Source organism: Carassius gibelio, chromosome A13 (genome assembly GCF_023724105.1).
Source record: "Carassius gibelio isolate Cgi1373 ecotype wild population from Czech Republic chromosome A13, carGib1.2-hapl.c, whole genome shotgun sequence".
Taxonomy (NCBI): Eukaryota; Metazoa; Chordata; class Actinopteri; order Cypriniformes; family Cyprinidae; genus Carassius; species Carassius gibelio.
In genome coordinates, this window is record NC_068383.1 from 16,833,613 (window position 1) to 16,855,641 (window position 22,029).

Below are 22,029 nucleotides of genomic sequence, written 5' to 3' on the forward strand. Positions count from 1 at the left end.
ACATCATGCAAATGACATCACAGACTCACATTAGGTAGTCCCTACTCTAAGCATGCACATGCTTATATATGCAATCCCATAGCAAATTGTATGGATGACATGCATCACGTGCATTATTTATAAAAAAAAAAAAAACTAATTGATTTTTTTTTTCTTAAGAAATCAACACTTTTATGAAGCAATGACACATTAAATTGATGAAAAGTAACAGAGACGTTTACATTGTTACAAATATTCCTTAATTAAAAAAAAATACTTTCCCTTTGAATTTTTTAAATAGTCCTGAAGAAAATGCATCAATATTTCCTCAAAAATATTAAGCAGCTGTTTTCAACACTGATAATAATAAGAAATATTTCTTGAGCACCAAATCAGTATATTAGAATGATTTCTGAAAGATCATGTGACACTGAAGACGGGAGTAATGATGCTGAAATCTCAGCTTTAACGTCACGGAAATAAATTACAATTTAAAATATATTTTACCCTGTAATAGTAAATATATTGTAAATATATTTATTTTACACTGTAAAAGTATTTCACAAGTATACTGTTGAATGAATGCAGCCTTTGTGACAATAATAGAATCCCTTTCAAAAACAATAAAACAAATCTCACTGAACCTAAACTTATCATTAGTGTATATAATATTAGAACATGGCAAATACATAAAAATGGCTCATTACATATGAATCACACATTTGTTATAGGTTTTGATTAATGGTTAATTATTACGGTGTTGTAATATTGAGAGGGTTTTTAGAATAACCACAAGGTGGCAGCATTGCTACACAAATTTAACAACAAATACTGTATATGTGGCATTTATGTTGCTATTGCTAAAGATGCAATGTCACTTTTGTGTGGAAAAATGCGGAAAATTCACTGTATATTATTCTTCATTAATAACTTATATTACACATACAACATAAAAGTATGATTAATGTTTCTGAAATGTACATTTAGAATCATTAAGATAAAGACCCCAGTCATAAAAGTAGACAAATAAAAATTGCCATATGAGAGCTACCATGCTGAGATCTCGTGAGTAACTGAATTTAACTTCTTTGGTAACTCCACAATTACTGGACAGTCATTTACAGAGTAAAGTTTACACAGCTAACCACAAACAACGCATTTCTAAGGACACTGGTAACTGAAAAAATTAACTTTTTGCAGTTTGAAACTTAAGTAGATAAACGAGAACATGAAATCACAAGTTAATAAGTGATAAAGACAATAAAATGTCAAAAAAACGTATATTAGTGTTTGCCCATCAGCAGCGGATTGTTGCTCTCTGTTCAGCTGTGACTAATGCTACATGAGAACATCTCCAGATATAATAAACTATATTTCTGCATGTAACACCAACACTGAGTGCCCACTTTTACAGCAGCCTTGGTTCTCAATAGTTTTTATCCATTCATTTTCTCCAAAAGGATTTCAAAAGATTTTTCATTAAAGAGATCTAAACCTTGAACCACACCAAACATTACCGAGATGAACCAAAGACTATGTTTTTTTCCGATCTTCACCAAATGTTTACTTTAAATCTAAGGAATATCTCATGAGATAAGACTGGAAGAACAGTAAAGCATAATGTAAAGATAACTATATCATATGCTTTGTGTGTCCGGTAACTGTGGGGCATTTTAATGATACAGTATAATGTGTCTGTGCGTATAGAGTTGATGAGTACCTGGCGATCTCTTCACTGTGAGCTGTCCAATCCCGTATGTACTCCTCCTGTTCTCTCATCCTGTTTTTGAGGAGGAGACCCCCGGGGCTGGTCGTGACCGGAGCGGGACCACTCAGCCTGCTGGTGCGAAGAGTGGTGCCCGGCCGCAGGCGAATGTGTTTGGGAGGGTTCCGGTTAGAGCCAAACTCATCCTCAGAGGTAGAGGCATATTCAGGAGGCAGCCGTCTCCACCGGTTAGTGGCTGAAGAGAAAGACAGGTTTGATTGAAATGCAATAAATAATCAAACTATTGGAACTGACAGGGGGGTTACAGGCATGTATATTTCAAAAAAGGATTTGAATAACTTTTAATGTAATGAGTAGTTTTGTCAGTATTACACACAGTCTCCAAACTCCTTGCATCTCTGTTACAAGATGCAAAAATCTTCTTCCCCATTGGCTCAAGGTATTATTGTACAAAAATGTTGCTATTTTTTAAAAATTTGCATTTGTACTTTATATTACTGTACACACTATAACAGTTAAAGCCTTGTTTCAAATGGGGATGGAGCGATTGTAGTTTTCAAAATTATGTATTAAGGGTTTATAACAAACCAAAGAAGTTAAACATTGCAGTTACCTCTGCAGAAATCAAACAGCAAAGCTCTTCTGACCAACTATCTCTAAAATAAGACACTAGCAAGTGATGAAAAGGACATTTGAGATGGGGGATTTGATAGTGATTTGGTGGTTATGATCTAGGATGGCAATGTAAAGGCTGTGGGTTTTAGTCAGAATAAGTATCCTTCATAAATTCCAGGATGTTTGAATCTGAAAAGAATGTTTTCTTCGCGCCTGCAAAGCTGTTTCACTGTCATGTTGTTTTAACTTTGTGCAACCAGAGGAAATGTGTTTAACATCCACTGACCCTCATTTCTTATATTTCTCAGCGCTTGCATCAGTATATGAGACACAACTTTGCTTTGATTCCGACTGTGTGGTATTAAAGAAGTCATCATTTCAATATTAACATAATTCATTAATTACTCTGTGATCCCTAGAGCACTGAATGTGCAAATATATCTTTACTCTTTTAAGCACTTAAATATTAAAAGGCCAATGTGATGTTTAAAGACCAAATATCACTCTTTAAATATTTATTTACAGGGAAAGCAAATAAACTGAGATCCTTTTCATCACTGAGTTTGATTATAAAAGCATGAATTAAAAAATGAAATCACACATAGACAGTAATAACATTTAAAAGCATGCTGAGTTTGAGTTTCTACACACACACACACACACACACAGCCCAGAGATGTTACAGTACCCATGGGCTCCTCCTCTGCGACAACACTTTCAGGCTCAAGTTGAGTTTCTGTGTAAAACGGGATCTTTATAAATATCACACAAGCATGCAGACAGAAAATTACAGACAAACATAACTAATGACAGTGATCCAGTCCTTAAAAAACATCACAAAAATGCACTGCAAAATTTTGCTGAATGCTAAATGTCTCAATAGAAACTAATTTAAAACAACAAACAACTGTGCAGTTTTTATTAACTGCAGAACTTTCATACGACTGTTATTTTGATGACTTGGAATGGAAATGCATTATATTTATTTTCTAAATGGATCTTAAACTTTTAGTTTTAATGGTTTATTTGTCCATGTTGTTTAGTGTTGTTGTTGTTGTATTTGGAATTTTGAAACAGAATATCATAACTCAATCTTCCCAACAGCTGATGGTAGCCATCGACTTCCACAGTATTTTTTCCATACTATGGAAGTCAATGGCTACCATCAACTTTTTGGTTACCAAAATTCTTCAGATATCTTCTTTTGCGAAACTCAAACAGGTTTGAAGCAATATGAGGGTGATTAAATGATGGCGGAATTTTCATTTTAGGGTGAACTATCCCTTTAATGTTTTCATCGTTCATCATATGTAAGAGGGAAAAAAACTAGATATAAACTATCTACCGTGTTTTTCGGACTATAAGTCGCACCTGAGTATAAGTCGCATCAGTCCAAAATTATGTCATGATGAGGAAAAAAACATATATAAGTCACACTGGACTATAAGTCGCATTTATTTAGAACCAAGAACCAAGAGAAAACATTATCGTCTCCAGACGCGAGAGGGCGCTCTATGTCTTCAGTGTAGACTACAGGAGAAATGAGCAGCATAGAGTGCCCTCTCGCGGCTGTAGACATGAATATTTTCTATTGGTTCATTTCTCTTGGTTCATTTCTCTCGGTTCACGTCAAATTAATTTTGATAAATAAGTCGCACCTGACTATAAGTCGCAGGACCAGCCAAACTATGAAAAAAAGTGAGACTTATAGTCCGGAAAATATGGTAGATAGACCTCACCAACCGACTAATCAGACAGAGTTGTAGTCTAAAGGTTCTCAACTCTAGCCCTTGAGATCCACTTCCCTGCAGAGTTTAGCTCAAACATTGTTTAAACTCACCTACCTGCAACTTTCTGGCAATACTTAAGACCTTGGTTAGCTTGTTTAGGTGTGTTTGATTAGGGTTAGAGCTGAACTGTGGAAGTAAGTGGACCTCGAGGGCCAGAGTTAAGAAGCACTGGACTAGTCAGTTAGATTACATAAACACAATACTTCGACCTGTTTCTTTATCTCAAATTAGCATTTAAACAAATCACCTCACTTCTGCTCTTGGCATCTGCTAAGTAACATTTCCAATCATGCAGCAGCCGGAAGAGTATATTGATATAACTATTATACTCCTCCTCACCTGATGGGGTGCTGTTGGCAGGTGTTGTCTTCGGCTTGGGGTCCGCTAGCTTGGAGACACTATTAGCCCTCATCCGTGCAGTTAGCTTGCTGTCCGGTGCTTGCTGATTTGTGCTTCTCAGTCCCAGACGTAGCGCTGTCTCTGCAGAAACACGTGTCGCCGTGGTCCTACTGACCGTGGCCTCCGAATCGCTCCGTGCTGAAATCGAGCCGAGTCTGGTGCGGCGAGGTTGTGCGAGCATGTCGATGCGTGACTGCGTCTTCCTCCCCTGCGGAGGTTTGGAAGTGGAACTGGTGGTGGACACCTCAGACGCCACTGAGACCCTGTCCGCGTCCGCCAGATCGGTGTCCGACGTGTCTCCAAGCCGAGCCCGGCGCAACAGGGATGCCCTCGTGGGTCGGGGCTGGGGAAGACCAGCCACCTTGGCGCTAGTTTCCAAAGTCTTGCTGGGCTTTGAGGACCTTGCAGATTTGCTGGTGTCAAGTTTGGACTGCAAAAGGTCATCAGTGGAGGTGAAGTGACCTTTGGTGTGTGAGCGACTGGAATACATCTCCTGGTCCGAGGACAGGATGTCTGAGATGGGTAACGAGGATGTCTGATCGTCGTCAGTGAGATCTTGGGATGGTTGGCGGCCACGGGAAGCTGTCTGTACTGAACGGCGAGTATCCGAGCGGCTTTCTGTGGTCTTGGTCTTTGTCTTCCTCTCAAGACGCTCCCTTGCGCTGGTTGTGGTTTTCGATGCTGTGCTCACATTGCTCTTCTCTCTGTAAAGGCTGCTGAGGGATCGACGCTTCTGAAGCGCCTTGCGATCCCCCTCAGCTGCCGCCTGGCTGACTGTGCTGGCCGTGTCAATATCAGATTCGGGGGATAAAGGACAGGCTGGGGGTGTTATAGGGTCCAACTTCTTTTCATCGCGGAGTTTCGCCTCAAGGAAAGCCATGACAGCTTCAGTGTCCTTGAGAAGAGTTGCCGTGTCCATGCTTCCCACCGAGTCGCTTCGCTCCCTTCCTCCATTCTGCCGGTTGATGCGAGGGATCAGTTCTATTGGGACATTACCACTGGGCTTCTCAATTGTAAAACTCCCCTGCCTCACCAGTGGCTTCCCAGACCTCTCCCCGTCACTTTCTTTACTCTTGTCCTCTGAACGCCTCCTGCGACTCTCTTCTGATGCTTTCCTCTCTCCACTTCCCAGGGGGCGCACAGATGAATGTTTTCCTGTCTTCCCGTCCTGCTGGATGCTCTTGGATTGGCTAGACACAACATCCTTGTTGTTTGGAGTGCCGATGCACTCGCCATCACCTTTATGGTCCTCGTGGCTTTCTTTTTCCTGGGGTTCTGTGTCCTGTTTCTCACCGATCTCCGAGCGCTTGATCTTTTCCTCTGTGGGACGCTGCGGAAGAGTCCTTCTTTTGCGCTCAGCTTGGCTGGAAGTGGTGGAGCCGGTGCTCTTGATAGAGATGCCAGCTTCAAATGCATCACCATCTGAAGTGAGTAAAGAAAATACATATTATAGAAATCTACAGTATACAGTATATACACTTAGGTAGTAACTTAATCATTTGGTACAATGCAGTTATTGTGTACCTACATGTTTTTACATTGTACTTGCATTTGAAAAATATTGGTAGCACTTTATTTTACAGTCCTGTTCCTCATGTACATACTATGTACTTATTATAGTAATTACAATAACTATGTAATAACTAGGTACTAACCCTGAACCTACCCCTAAACCTAACCCTACCGCATGTAGTTACCTTGTATTACCAGAACTTTCTTAGATAAATACACTGTAAGTACACTATAAGTACATGTTAGTACACGTACTGTAAAATAAAGTGCAACCAAAATATCTGCATGTAAATAGATCTGTAATTAATTTCTGTAAATACATTTATAATTGTACTTATTTTTTGATGTGAATACATAGTAATTGAGGCCACTTAATACCTTTATTCAGCAAGGATGTCTTAAATTGAACAAAATAAAAAACATTTATAATGTCATATAAAAACATTCTATGACACTGAAGACTGGAGTAATATCAGGGGAAAACTCTGCTTGTAGTAATATTAGACAACATAACCATTTTAAAGAGACTTCTTTCAAAAACAGTACAAAAAATCTTACGGACCCCAAACATCTGAATGGTAGTGTACATAAACATTAAGAATACATAATAAAGAAAGCAGGTTGGTTCACAAAATTGTGATATAATGTCAATGCTGAATTGAATTTAAATAAAATGCAAAGATAGAATCAATTAAATTAGGAATGGTACCATCACAAGTTAACTGGGCAATATTATTTAGCGGCACCAATTATGTGTTCATACAATTCAGTAAATTACCTCGCTCTTTATGGACAAAAGCTGGTGGTTCTGCCCCAGAGCCCTCTGGGTCTGTCCGCGTTTGATTAGCAGCTAAACTGGCCCACTGTGAAACCCAGAGAGGGCTGCCGACTGCAACAGAATCCTCCACAAGTCTCTATAAATAAAGCAAACATGTTTCTCTAGTCAGTACTAATCACTTGAATAGTTGCCTGTGGTCCAGTCCTGCACATTGACTTTTTGCTATGAAGCAGAGTCTTTATTATATTTAAAATGTCTTTTCCAAACAAACTACACTTATTTGATTATGTTAGCCTTAGCAAGCACCACTTAAACAGCCAAACAACAATAATCAGAAAACTCTGAGTCTATGCTTATGCTAGAATGAAGACTGGGTGTAAACATAGCATGGATCCACAATGAGGATTTAATACAAGGACTCTTTTATAGTCTTATTCTTGTGTGTGTGTGTGTGTGTGTGTGTGTGTGTGTGTGTGTGTGTACGTGTGGATATTGCCTCAAGGAACTAGACTACTACTTCTCATCCCCAAACTGGGTCAGTGAGCAAATGGCCAGTTTTCAGCCTAACAAGGAAGTGGTCAGTGGGGGAGTGACTGACAAAGCACTGTGTCAGTATTCCCGAAAGTCCTTTCTATGTAACATTAAACTCCACCATTCAAACTAATGTGAAATGCAGTTTCAACTGGTGTAGTTACAGTCCAAAACACATTAGAAACACATTAGAAACAACCTGTTTTCTGTTGCATGTGAAATTGCTGATGATATCAAAAAACATTGTCACAAATAATGAAAACCTGTCATTGTTACTTTAACAAAAGACAGATGTAAATGACATAAACTACCATTTATTTGATCATTTATTATCTTATCATTATGTGTTTATCACGCAGAATAGCTCATGCAAGACCATTAATCTAAAAGACACTCAAAATGACAACATGATGCAGACATGTGTTATAGCAGCACTAAAGTCTTCACCTCAGACAAAGTGGAGCTGAGCTTCTTGCCATCCTTTGCTTTTCCACCTGCTTCTCGTTGCTCAGGGCAAACAGGATCCTGAGAGTCCTCCACCCCAAACACCTACGCATGACAAACACAACAACACATGCAGGAGAATCAAGAGCTGCTGTTCTTAACGGCGAGCTCTGACACAATGACGGCACCTATGTGGCAAAAAGAGTTCAAATAAACACAGCTGCACAGACTCCATAGCAACAGAGCCAGAACAACATCTCAGGAAGGAACAAACAGAAACTATTAATGTCAGTTCAATAAAGACACCTGCACAATGGTGTTAAAAAGTAAACTTACGTCTGCTTTATTGAGAGTCTATATAAAACTAATATTTCTGTCTATCCACCCGACTATTTACTGATCCATCCATCAGGTATATTTTCAATTATTTTGAGATTAATTTAACCTGCTTTTAATTTGGTTGTTCATTACTTTTTTATGTTTCTTAAAAACTTACACTACTTGTTCAAAAGCTTGGGGTCTGTAAGATTTTATTCAGCAAGTACCCATTAAATTCATCAAAAGTCTCAGTAAAGGGATTTAAAATGATAAAGAATCAAAGAATCCTGAACAAATCACGTTTTCCATAAAAAATATTAAGCAGCACAACATTGTAAAAATTTTGAAATGTTGGTAACACTTTATTTTACGGTTACATCTATTAGTTGTTTATTAGCATGTATATTACTAGAATATTAGCCATGTATTAGTGCTAATTAAGCACATATTAATGCCTTATTTTACATGACCTTTTCCTACCCAATACCTAAATTTAAACTACCTTACTCACTATTAATTAGAAAATTAAGAATTTATTGAGAAAAAAGTCATAGTTAATAGTAAACAGCAACTAATAGATGTAACCATTAAATAAAGTGTTACCGAAATGTTTCTTGAACAACAAATTATCATATTAGATTGATTTCTAAAGAACCATGCGACACTGAATCCTGGTGTAATGAATGCATGAGTTAATTCAGCTTCAATCACAGGAATAAATTACATTTAAAAAAATATTCAAAGAGCAAACAGTTATCTTCAATTGTCATAATACTTAAAAATATAACTGTTGACTGTATTTTGAACATATAAATGCAGTCTTGGTGAGCACAAACATCTTTGAAAAAAAGAACATTTAAAAACTTTTGAACAGTAGTGTGAATATCTAGATATATACTTAAAATCACCAGCATGCTGAAATTTTAAGCAATTTTAATTCACCTATCATGTGCAATATGTGCAATATTCTTAAGTTTTGAATTGTATTTTAGAAACAAATGCATGAACATTCATAAACACCTCATAAGTAATGGCACACAGACGTGCATTAAACAGCAAAGCTTAAGAACTCCCTGAAGATGAAAAGAATAAACGATTTGCTGATTGGTTGGCCACATGAGAGCAGTTATAAAGCCTTTAGACAGAGAGCTTCACAGCAAGATGCATTGAAACTGCTTGATGTTCAGAGACTCATTTCCAGGACAAATACAACTCAAGAGAACATGTTGAGGATCATTACAGCGCTTGTAAGCCTGCATTGACATTCCTTAAACATTCTGACATCTAATTTATAACCCAGAGTATTAAATGTATGCATTTAATAAAGCCAGACTCGATTCAAACATTGTTTGCACACAATTACAGCCATAGTGTGATCTTTTTTTTCTTTTTCTTTTCCTTCTACTGCTCACTGTTCTTTGAATGAGGAGAGCTGGCCCCACCAGACCTCTATGAGTCAGACTGCATTTATTCTAACTAGTCCGATAACACCAAGTAAACAGGCATATTCAATTATACAAATACTGGAATCAACTTTTAGTATTGTTTCACTGCCTCTAGTTCAAGCTCTGTAAAAAGGTTTGGAGTCACTTTTATCCAGCATGGACACATTAACTAGGTGGAAGTAAATACTTTTATAATGTTAATAATTCTAAAATAATAAAAATAATTCTAATAAAAATAATTCTAATTGGAACAAATGCTATTCTTCTAAACTTTGCATTCATCAAAGAAACCTAAAAATGCAGCAAAACTGTTTTCAAGCATTGATAATAATAAGAAATGGTTCCTGAGCGCCAAATCAGCATGTTAGAATGATTTCTGAAGGATCATGTGACACTGAAGACGGGAGTAATGATGCTGAAAATCAAAGGGATAAATTACATTTTATATTGAAGTAGAAGTAGACAAAACCTAAAGAGACTAAAGATTTAAAGATTAAACCTAAAGATTTTCATATTCTCATAGTTTTAATTAATACTGGATGGTCTGATTTAATTAACCTCCCAATCCTGACTTCAGACTGTGTATTTAATTAGACAGGAAGGGTCATCTGATCTATAAACAGCATAACAATAGGTTTCAGTAAGGGACGTTTAAGGGCAGGTAAATCTAAAATCAATTCCACCACAATAATTTACTAGAATGCAGGGATTAGTTCTGCAAATAGCCTCAAACTAAATTGAATTTGAAATATAAATAACTTTCAAACTTAAAATGTATAACTTTGATCAAATGTAAAACGCTAAGAATGGTGCAATGGAAATGTAACTTTTTTTTTAATGAATGTCAAAAACTGAATGAAAACAATTTCAACAACACCATTAAAAATAACTCAACTGAAATAAAAATAAATCAATAAATGAAAAACTATAATAACTCTGCTGAGAGATCATTTTTATGTCGCAGTGTCTCTTTCTAGTTCCCCAAATTCCAATACGCTATTTTCCCACCTTACACAAGAAACAAGCCCTCAAATGAACATAACAAAAATCCAACTCACCAGTGGACAATCGAAACAACAATCAAACTCACCATTACTCAGATCTCAACTCAAGAGAACATGTTGAGGATCATTACAGCGCTTGTAAGCCTGCATTGACATTCCTTAAACATTCTGACATCTAATTTATAACCCAGAGTATTAAACGTATGCATTTAATAAAGCCAGACTCGATTCAAACATTGTTTGCACACAATTACAGCCATAGTGTGATCTTTTTTTTCTTTTTCTTTTCCTTCTACTGCTCACAAAGGGAAGTGACTCCCACGTTAATCTGAGTCTTGTGTGAGTGATGAGTTTTGATGACAGTGAAACACCGTCCTCCACAAACCAAGCCAGCTGGGTAAGAAACATGTCCCTATACATATCAGCCAAACAATATTTAAACACAACTGTAAAACAGCCCATTAAACTGATAGTTCACCCAAATATTTTTACTTCTGTCATCATTTACTAACCCTCCAGTTGTTCTTTCAATCTTCTTTCAAATTTCTTTCTTCTGCTGAACACAACAGAAGATACTTTGAAGAATGCTGGTAACCAAACAGTTGTCGGCCCGCATTGACTTCCACAGTATGGAAAAACAATACAATGTAATCAGTTGGGACTCATAGGGAGAGAATTAAAATTTTTGGGTGAACTATCCCTTTGAGACACAAATAATTCCCATCTCCTGCCTAATAATATCACCAGAATATTCATTCATAAATAAAGCATCTGATTTAATTCAGTATTGCTAATAATACTGTAAGTGGTTCAGACGCAATGGTGGCAGATCATAGTTCGGCTTTACCCATTATACAACACCATAATGACAATATTTCACATTCATTATGACAATCAACCAGGGCTATGGGTAGTTTTCATACCTTATCGATCATTCGGCGTGCCTCCTCTTCCTCAGCGTTGCTTTTTTCCAGTTCAATGGTGTATGTTCCCTTGTCGCTCTGGTCGTCGTCTTGTTTCGGAGCCTCATCTGTGGGACTGGGTTGACCGGTAGCGGCAGGGCTCTGCGCCCCTTTTGGCTCCTCCGATCTCTGCTTGAGCAGGAGTCGAGCAGCGGTTGGGGCGACCGCCGCTAGGGACGATGACATGCCCTTGCTGCCGTCCGCTGCCGTGGAGACGACCTTAGGATGTGAGGGTGGTACAGGGCAAAGTCCCTCCCCTGCCAAGCCCCCGAGCAGTGGTGCGGTCTGTGAAAATGAGTAGGAGCGCCGTTTGCGAGGGTTATCCTCGTCATAGAACTCGATCATGAAGGATGTGCGACTCACAGAAGACGACCCCTCTGTTTTGACCCGGCCCACTCCTGCGGCTCTCAGGCGCTCCTCCAGTGCTGCATGCCGTTTGCTGCCAAATCGTAATCCAAAGCCATTTTCGGAATCGCTTTGCGTGCCATCCTCGTGTTTACTGCCTGTAACGGAAGATTGTTTTGATGGGTCATGGCAAAATTGAACACAGAACAGGGCAGTGCTTTCAACCAAGCGTACAACTTCAGATGCAAACCTAACCAGGGCTAACACAAATCCCCCATACGATTCACCCTGAGGCATTACAGTGGACTACAAAACCGGTTAAGTCTCTAGACGCTAACTAAGAGCACAGGAAAGAAAAGGCAAGGAAATAAGCCGTGGAGGAGGGGGTCGTCTATTCTTCAGCTTGGTCGGCTGAGGAAGTAGCATGCAGTCAGAAGTGACAGTCTCTGCTCTGTGAGACTGGGAGAAGCAACTACATCACTCCAACAGTGCAAACTGTGAAACAAAGCAGCTCTTCTGCATCGCACAGCATGTTCTTTGAATGAGGAGAGCTGGCCCCACCAGACCTCTATGAGTCAGACTGCATTTAGTCTAACTAGTCCGATAACACCAAGTAAACAGGCATATTCAATTATACAAATACTGGAATCAACTTTTAGTATTGTTTCACTGCCTCTAGTTCAAGCTCTGTAAAAAGGTTTGGAGTCACTTTTATCCAGCATGGACACATTAACTAGGTGGAAGTAAATACTTTTATAATGTTAATAATTCTAAAATAATAAAAATAATTCTAATAAAAATAATTCTAATTGGAACAAATGCTATTCTTCTAAACTTTGCATTCATCAAAGAAACCTAAAAATGCAGCAAAACTGTTTTCAAGCATTGATAATAATAAGAAATGGTTCCTGAGCGCCAAATCAGCATGTTAGAATGATTTCTGAAGGATCATGTGACACTGAAGACGGGAGTAATGATGCTGAAAATCAAAGGGATAAATTACATTTTATATTGAAGTAGAAGTAGACAAAACCTAAAGAGACTAAAGATTTAAAGATTAAACCCAAAGATTTTCATATTCTCATAGTTTTAATTAATACTGGATGGTCTGATTTAATTAACCTCCCAATCCTGACTTCAGACTGTGTATTTAATTAGACAGGAAGGGTCATCTGATCTATAAACAGCATAACAATAGGTTTCAGTAAGGGACGTTTAAGGGCAGGTAAATCTAAAATCAATTCCACCACAATAATTTACTAGAATGCAGGGATTAGTTCTGCAAATAGCCTCAAACTAAATTGAATTTGAAATATAAATAACTTTCAAACTTAAAATGTATAACTTTGATCAAATGTAAAACGCTAAGAATGGTGCAATGGAAATGTAACTTTTTTTTTAATGAATGTCAAAAACTGAATGAAAACAATTTCAACAACACCATTAAAAATAACTCAACTGAAATAAAAATAAATCAATAAATGAAAAACTATAATAACTCTGCTGAGAGATCATTTTTATGTCGCAGTGTCTCTTTCTAGTTCCCCAAATTCCAATACGCTATTTTCCCACCTTACACAAGAAACAAGCCCTCAAATGAACATAACAAAAATCCAACTCACCAGTGGACAATCGAAACAACAATCAAACTCACCATTACTCAGATCTCGCCCAACAAAACAAACAGCACTAACATTGTTTCCAAAAGACAACTGCAAACACAAGAACTAAAAAAAAAGAACCATGCCTGAGACTGGACAGACCTACCAGGCAGTCTACCAGCCTTCACAAAATAATCAATCCTGCTTAGAGCTCACATGTGGATATGCTGTCAGTGCCCTTTGCCTGCAAACCACACGCTCCTCATAAATGAACACACATTTCATTACAGAACCACACGATGGCGAGCAGAGTGGGCTTTCCTCTTCCAAAATACTCCTACGAGAGGAAAGCAACCCAGGTGATCCATAGAAGGAGATCATTTTGTTTATGGAATCAGATCTTGTGCAAACGTAGATCTCAAAGCCTGGCTAAACCATCAGGCAGACTAATCAATAAAACAGATGAATAGAATCGAAGCAGTTCTGCTACAGTTAGAGAAATGGCACCTTAAGGAAAGCGTAAGGAAAAAATGAAGCGTTAACGGCATTCTTTGTAAAGCTCTGTCAGTGGGTGCAAGGAAAAAGGGGTTTTAAAAGTGCTTGGTGGCAGCTAATCCTCTGGAATGGGAAATTCAGCTGATGCAATACAACCCATTTAAACTGGATGGTTGCAGACTTCAGTACAATCTGATGTCATCGCTATTGAATCCCTTTAACAGCTGTGAGAAATTCAGAGAAATCTTTTTTTTTTTTCTTGCTCCTTATTTTGGACATTGACATTCCTCGGTCATTATGAACTACTGCTTTTTTTCTTAAAAAGAAAAAAAAAAAATCATAATTTTGTGTTCCATGGAAAAATATGGGTTTGAAATGACACAAGGGCGAAAAAAAAACAAAAAAAAATCATCTTTTAAGTGCACTGCTCCATTAAACCAGGAACAAACGATCTTTTTTGCACTTACACTTCAGCTCTAGATGAATTTACTATAAAATTAGCTAATTTGCTACGGTAGCACTACATTTACATCTGCATTCTCCCTTGGGTTTATTGCTTCGCTTTGTATTATTCGTCTTTAATAAGTTTATTTCATAAAAGCACCTACTTAATGAATAAATGTATGTGTAATGGCCTACCTTTAAGTCTCTTGAGGTGAATAGGCACATCACTCTTGATGCTCTTACTGTCCTCTTCTGTGGACTCACGCCTCACAAGAGGAGGGTCATTCTGGGCAAGCCAATCAGCCACCTTGCTTTCAGAGGCCATGATGGCTGCCTGCAGGGTGCTGAGGTCTTTCCCGCCAATGTGAGGTGACTTTTTAGGTCGTGGACGTGACACATGATCTTTAATGGTGACCTTGCCTGGAGAAGTATCGTCAAACTCAATGGTAAATGAGGTGTTGGCCTGTGCGCCAGCACTGTCCGTAGCTGATTTTGCAGCCCCAGTGCCCTCAGTGTCCTTTGTTGGGATCTCATGGATGCTGTTCTGTGCCATTTGTCCCTCCTTGCTGGGGATCTCAAAGTATCTGGGCTCAGCGCCTACAGGACCCAGACCATTTTCTTTTGATTTATCACCTCGCTTGGTCTCTTTGCTCTCTGTGGGGCCACAAAAAAATAAGAAGAATCAAGGCACAAAATCAGATCAGCTTTCTATAAATCAAGACTGTGAACTTGAATCATTGTCAAGACAAAGCCAATCTTTAATACCTGTCACATGACAAGAATTAATGGGATGGCTAATGGCATCTTAACAAATTAATGGTCTGAGGACAGATGCAAACTGTCTGACTAATGCCACCCTGAATTACCAGCTTTCATTCCATTAGTCTGAATAAGAAGAAATGATATGACTGAAATGACTGTATACTAGAAATGTCTATTATATAGATCATAGGCTCTCAACCTTGGGGGAGACAGAGATAATAATGTCTATGAATTTTATCTTATTTCATTTAAAAATATTATTTGAGTTGTAGTTTAGACATATTAGATATAGCCTTTGATTAAAATATCAACATGCAAAAATATTAAAATATTAGATGCAAACTACTGCTCAAAAATCAGATTTGATCAATCTGATGCATTCTTGCAGAATAAAAGCATTTATTTTGAAAAATGGTAGAATGGAAGTGTAGGCTATAAAAGTAAACACACAGAAATTCCTTTTAACTGAAAACCCTTAAACTGCAGTTAATGTCTGCTTGCACTTATTTGTTCAGCTCAGGATTTAGTACTTTTGTCTACATTAAGACCAAACAAATATCTCATAAACAGACGTTAATGCATACACACAAAAAAGAAAAAAAAAAGAATTCATAATGAAATGTACTAAACAGTATTTTAATCCCGTAATGAGCGTATAGAGGGTGTTTCAAAGAATTATCGAACCTAAAAAATGAGTCACGGAGCAAAAAGTTTGAGAACCACTGATTTAGATTCTCCACTTACACTAATTAACTATATTTATAGCACAACATTTCATTCATTTCACTGAGGCGTGATTTCAAACCTTAATTTAAAAAAATATTAGTAATTTAGTACATTCTCTATTGTTAGCAACCTGTGCAAGTGCCATTTAGGGGCACAGCAACAATTTCTAAATATGACGTCATGGTGACATCATCAGTAATGCATCTGAATCAGACTAAGTTCTACTGAAATTTCCACAATTAATTTTTAAATTTAATGCACCAAAAGTCATGTCAAGTTAATCCCCTGCACAACACAACCTATCAGAGCACAACTGAAACTTCCTATTTTTAAAAATACTTTTGCACTTCCTCTTCTAAGCCGTTATATAAAGAGATACTTATAAGACCTTAAAAATCTTACAATATTATTAACAGTCAGCAACAAAATACAACAGAAAAGCACTAACTACTATTAGAATTCCACTTAACTCCTGTTGTTTTTTTGTTTTTTTACTATTAAACAGATATCACATCTGCTTAGCAGAACTTTTGACAACACATCTCAAGTAAGTTCATGTAAGGCACAGTATGTAAATCTGCACCTCTACTAAAAAGTTAACATAAGACTAATTGTTTAATGAAGTACAAGAACCTAAATACTGAAAATACTTACAAATCTAGCATGTGTGGCTGCCTCTGTGATGAGCGGCGCTGGTGTCACAGAAGAGAAAGCAAACACGTCTCTGTGACTCTGACAATGGAGATGGAGGGGGCTGGGCCTGTCTACAAATCAACCTACTCTATTCACTTCTTAAGGGAGACGGCTCTCTTTACATTCTCTTCTTCCTTCTGTCCTATGCTGGCTTGTGAGTCCCTGCCATTGAAAAACTAGCCTTGCCTGGCGCCTAAAATAGCCCTGGGAGGTGTTGGCACTTTGATGTGGTGGACTTTGTATGACTGATTGTCTCTCACTCTGTGGCAGCGCTGAGGTTTATCAAGCCTGAAACAATAATACTGATTCATTTTGAGCTTCTGCCAACTCTGCCGTCTTTTGAACCAGAGACTATATTCTTTTTTATAGTGAGTAACACTATAAAGTTTTGTTAGACAGTGCCACTAAGTGTGCCAGCACTATCCCTCAGAGATATATTTACCCAACATTCCCTCAGAAAGAAACAAAGCAGCAGATTTTGCTTCTCTGAACAGAGACAGTGCTGTTTTGAGTGAATTAAATCAAGAGGGCTCAAGGGCACGAGTAAGATCTCTGGGATTTGATGCTCTATTCTGGAGTCAACTGTAAAAGCGACACATATTATAAAGAAAGAAACCTAAAAGCCTCATGTTTATAGTTGTTTTTGTCTAACAGCTGTTGTTATGTACATATACATGTTCATAATCCAGAAAATGTAGAATTGATTCAGTCCATTTACATGTGCAGTTTTAATCATACTACAGTGGGTTACAGTGCGTAAACCCCAATATACATGACTCAATAATAGAATATTTGAAAGATAAAACACACTTCACACATTATGAGGTGAATTTCATGATCTACGCCTGATCATCACAAAAAGCAAACTGGTATTTATCATAAAATCCTGCTGTGGCAAAACTTCGGTAATCTACAATCCCATTACTCCAATACGGAGCAAGTTAATGAGATTCCAGACTGCTAGATCAAAGTACACTGAACATGTCAGCTTCAATCAGAGGCACATTTCAAACCATTTTTTTCTGGATTATACAGCAAACAATTCAAATTTTTCATTCTCTTCACAACTGTCCTCTATTTGGTTCAGATCTGCTCAAAATGAATCTCCATGTGACTATATAATCAAGCAGTTTGTGTTGGTTCAGATCTGCTCAAAATGAATCTCCATGTGACTATATAATCAAGCAGTTTGTGTTGGTTCAGATCTGCTCAAAATGAATCTCCATGTGACTATATAATCAAGCAGTTTGTGTTGGTTCAGATCTGCTCAAAATGAATCTCCATGTGACTATATAATCAAGCAGTTTGTGTTGGTTCAGATCTGCTCAAAATGAATCTCCATGTGACTATATAATCAAGCAGTTTGTGTAAAAAAAAAAAACATACTTTTGTGTACACATAATGTTAAAAAGAATCTTACCTGTCCCGCTGTTCTCCTGCTTCTTTCCAGATGTTTTATTCTCTTGTTTAAAGGAATTCTCATCATCTGCATCCCCATCACCCCACCAAGAGGGCTGTCCATACAGCGGGGTTCCCCTGTGCAAGGCAGCTATGTCACCTGTTTTAGAAAAACATAAAGAAATCATTTTGCTATTGAGAACATGAGACTTTATGTACATGAGGTATAAACACTATACAGTATGTAGCTATCTATGTATTTTACTGTCTTATCCTCTGATATTATGTGATGTTTCCTCTCCGAATTTAAAGGAACAACATACAGCTTTTATTTTGGGGTGAACTATACCTTTAACAGATTATCAGACTTATCTGTGTACATGATGCAATTGCCAAAGGGTTAATTTCACAGAGTAGAAACTAACAGGTCTCACTGTATGCATGATAAGCCAGTTTCTTTCTGAAATACTTGCCATTTGTTCTGTCCTAATTTAAGTAAATTGTGGGGTACTGCTTACGATGTTCATAATACTGATTGAGGTTGGTGTGATTCTCTACAGAAATCAGTAGTTTGTTCATGGGCTGCACACAGATGCATCATGTAACTTTACCAGCCGGGGTCAGGGGAATTATGAACAAGCCTGACAATTAGCAGGATGAAATAACCAGGTGGCAGTGAGATAAGAGTGAATGTTAAAAGTTACCCACCCTTGACACGCTGATGGCTGGAAAACAGAGGCATGGGCATCGGGCTGTTCCCTTCCCTATTATTAAATACCCAGCACTTCACTACCAGGCTGAACCATAGTTCTAATCATGTAGCGTAACACAAAAATACATGTGTTAAGATGCATTAAAGTCTCAAATAAAGCAATAAGCCCCATGAATCTGTGGTTTATAGTGATTTTAGAACAGCTAACAAGGGGCGTGGAGGGCATGGCATTACATATTACAACATATACCTGGCAAGGTTTGATAAAAAAAACTAAAAACACACAGCAACAAAAATGTAATAATTTATTGATAACAAACACTAATTATTTCACCAAGCAATAGAGATCTTCATTAAGTTTTAGCAGAGAGAGTGCTCCCTCCTGATGTAACGAGGTCACGTGTGTTTATAGAGTATTTTACAACAGCATGAACGCAACTCAGCCAATCCATTTTATAATACATCTTTTCATACTCTTTAAGAAAAATGAGTGTTGCCTAACTGAGATGTCACCATCATAATTGTGGGAGGTTACTAGGGTGTTGCAGTGGGGTTGCTAAGGTGTTTTCAGTGGTTTTTAGGATGTTGCTAGGAGTGTAAACAGAGGGTCGTTTTTCTCACAGTGTGAGGAGAGTTAATGGTTTCTGAATCCTGCCCGTGTGTTTGACATTAGATGAGATGACACAAGGCCACTTACACATGTTACTAGTCAGTGCTTTGATAAAAATAAACCATGATTATTTATGTCACCTTCCTCTGCTGAAAAGGGAAAATGAATTAATCAGGTGAGGCACAGCAATGGTATTACTTACCAGTATTACTCACATTATTTAAAGATGACACATTGGTTTGCATCATCTACAAAGTTGTTCGAAATCTTCAGACACAAATACAATTATGCAGTACTTCTACCCTGACATCATCAAGGGGCTTTTTTTTTACCTGGGATCTTGTCATCTCCTTTGTTAGGCTCTGCTGGTTTGACTGCTGGTACGGCAATAGGCTCTGTGGGTTTGCTCACTTTGGCTTTATTTGGAGAAGACTTGGGGGTTTTTAAGGGCTCTGCGCAGGTGGGCTTCTTGCCCAGTTGAAGTTGGCTGGTGAACTTCTCATGCTGACAGAAAGGAGGGAGAAGGACACAGTAAGTGCCAGAAACCTGTCATCAAGCATTACTTCAGGCAGATAAAAAAATTAATAAATACATAATTAAGATCAGCAAGAGCAACCCTGATAATATAAGCACATCTTGATAAATCAGTATATTATAGCAGTTGTTTTACCTTTAGAGCCTCCTCTGGCACATGTAGCTGTCCTCGCACCACAGTGAACAGGTTGGTATGTGAGTCAGGTCAAGGAAGAAAGTCTCAGAAACAGCTAAAACATATTGAATGCTTATACATATTCACACAAAGGGCACAAAATATGAAACCATATGACTAGTTCTACTTCTACTTTTCTTTGTCATGCACATACACACAAATCTTCCAATATTATGAGTGTTAACAAATTCAGTTCCAACAAATTACATACAGATACACATAAGGTCTTTGAAATACTAAATTAACACTAAATCTTAAAGGCTCTCAGAAGAATATCTGAAGACAAGTGCATTCAAGGATATCATATCCAAACCGCAGTTTGTCATCAATCTTTAAAGTGATGTACATCTGTTCCTGGATCCTGACATCATTCACAAATGTCTGAAAAAAATAAATAAACTCACATGTTTTTCAACTTTCACTGGTCCACATAGTGTACGTTCATAAAATGTTAAAATATAAATTTAAAATCACAGACAAAGTAGTTAATTTCTAATTCACCATATTGTTTTTTGTGGAATGGATGGATATGAAGGTACTGTTTTATATACAGAATTTAGACCCTGTAAATTAGCTTAACAAATTAAAGTTCATCAAATATCATTCCCCCTTTTTTTTACAAAACTAACCAGCTAATTAGTTACAGTTTTGATCAATGATTTGCTATTTGCCAGGCAGAGGTAGACTGAATTAAATGGAGGAATATTTTCGAGAATATTTGATTAGACAAGATTGTACATTTTAAATCTAGCATAGCTAGCATTAGAGATGCATTAACTAAAAGCCACAAAACCACTAAATTTGATTTAATGAGATATTTAATACAGGAACAACAAAGTTTGGAATGTTTTCAGAGAATAAAAAAAATCTACAAGCAGTGATTTTCGGGATTCAAGTGCTTTAAGGCATTTTGATTGACAGCAGTAGTTCTTCAATATGGACCCCAATGGGTGATTTCTTTCAAATTTCTTACAGACCTTTAGGGCCATGGGTCAAAAAGGCCCACTTAGTTTCCTCCATTAACCTGCTCAAAATTCATTAGCCAATGGCGGCCATGTTTTTTTAGATATGCAAATGTCCTTATAGACACCTGTGGCACTCTGGACAAAGACAACGCTTACCCATTTTTAATGTTGATCGTACAAAAGGTTGTGTTGTTATAGCCATTCTTTAGTCATTCATTTTTTTCTCTTAAACATCACCAAGTGGCTAAGCTCTGTGATTTTTTCATGCGACCTCAGATTGAGCTCCTACATGCGAGTGTTCTGAGTCTGGCGAAGATATCTTATTCTTTTCAAAAGTTACAGCCGTTTTAGTAAAAGCGGACCTGGCCCTTTCAAACATTTTGTATTCCTTTGTGATTAAGGAAAGTTAAACTTCCAAGATTTTAAAAAAAAAATTGATATTCACTCTGCAGAGGATTTTTCTGCACTGGTTTGGTTCAGATCGGGCAAAAACCTAGGACTGGTTTGCAAAAGTAGGCTTTTCAAAAAATAAAAAAAATAAAAAAATTTCAGGTGACAAATCAAATCCATTTTGTCATTTTGATCAGCATGCTTTTTGTCCATCATGAGCCAAAAAACAATAGTGTTTCAGTGCTACGGGTTTAAACCCCTAATAATTATAATACTTGAAAAAACAGACACACAAAACAAAAGGCTTTTCTTTACAGAAGTATCAAAAGATTACACAGCTCATCCATCAAGTCAATATCCCTTAAATCTGGGATTTTTAAAAAATCCACTTAATGGTCTTAGAAATTGAGAGTTATAACAACATGCTTATGGTTTATTCTCCAAATCTCCTTTATCTGATAATCTCCATCAGACTGTACCTATACCTGAGGAGCACCATACACACACAGACTCCATTAGCCTGCCATTCATTAAGGTAGCAAAATATTTCCATGTTTATTGAGTTCATCTTCAAAAGTTCAGTGCACAAATGGTTTACAGATCCCTCTAAACAAATCACTACAGGGAGAGCCACATCACACAGTCTGAAAACATTGAGGGTGATAATAATGTGCAG

General features: G+C 37.5%; 1 protein-coding gene across 10 annotated transcripts in view; it reads right to left on the reverse strand.

Annotated features, from left to right (window-relative positions):
• Positions 1-22,029, reverse strand: part of cep170aa (centrosomal protein 170Aa) — a 42,918-nt gene that overhangs the window by 3,991 nt on the left and 16,898 nt on the right. For 4 of the 10 annotated variants that reach the window (XM_052613311.1, XM_052613310.1, XM_052613315.1 and 1 more), the window contains exons 4-13: positions 20,298-20,379; positions 19,960-20,015; positions 19,622-19,793; positions 17,990-18,127; positions 14,584-15,042; positions 11,465-12,006; positions 7,778-7,879; positions 6,800-6,935; positions 4,450-5,931; positions 1,700-1,940 (exon numbers count right to left, since the gene is read on the reverse strand). In XM_052613311.1, coding sequence (XP_052469271.1) covers positions 1,700-1,940; positions 4,450-5,931; positions 6,800-6,935; positions 7,778-7,879; positions 11,465-12,006; positions 14,584-15,042; positions 17,990-18,127; positions 19,622-19,793; positions 19,960-20,015; positions 20,298-20,379 — 3,410 coding nt within the window. Of the gene's footprint in view, positions 1-1,699; positions 1,941-3,008; positions 3,057-4,449; positions 5,932-6,799; positions 6,936-7,777; positions 7,880-11,464; positions 12,007-14,583; positions 15,043-16,530; positions 16,851-17,989; positions 18,128-19,621; positions 19,794-19,959; positions 20,016-20,297; positions 20,380-22,029 lie in introns of those variants that run through there. The other 6 variants (XM_052613307.1, XM_052613306.1, XM_052613305.1 and 3 more) reach the window with 4 other exon arrangements.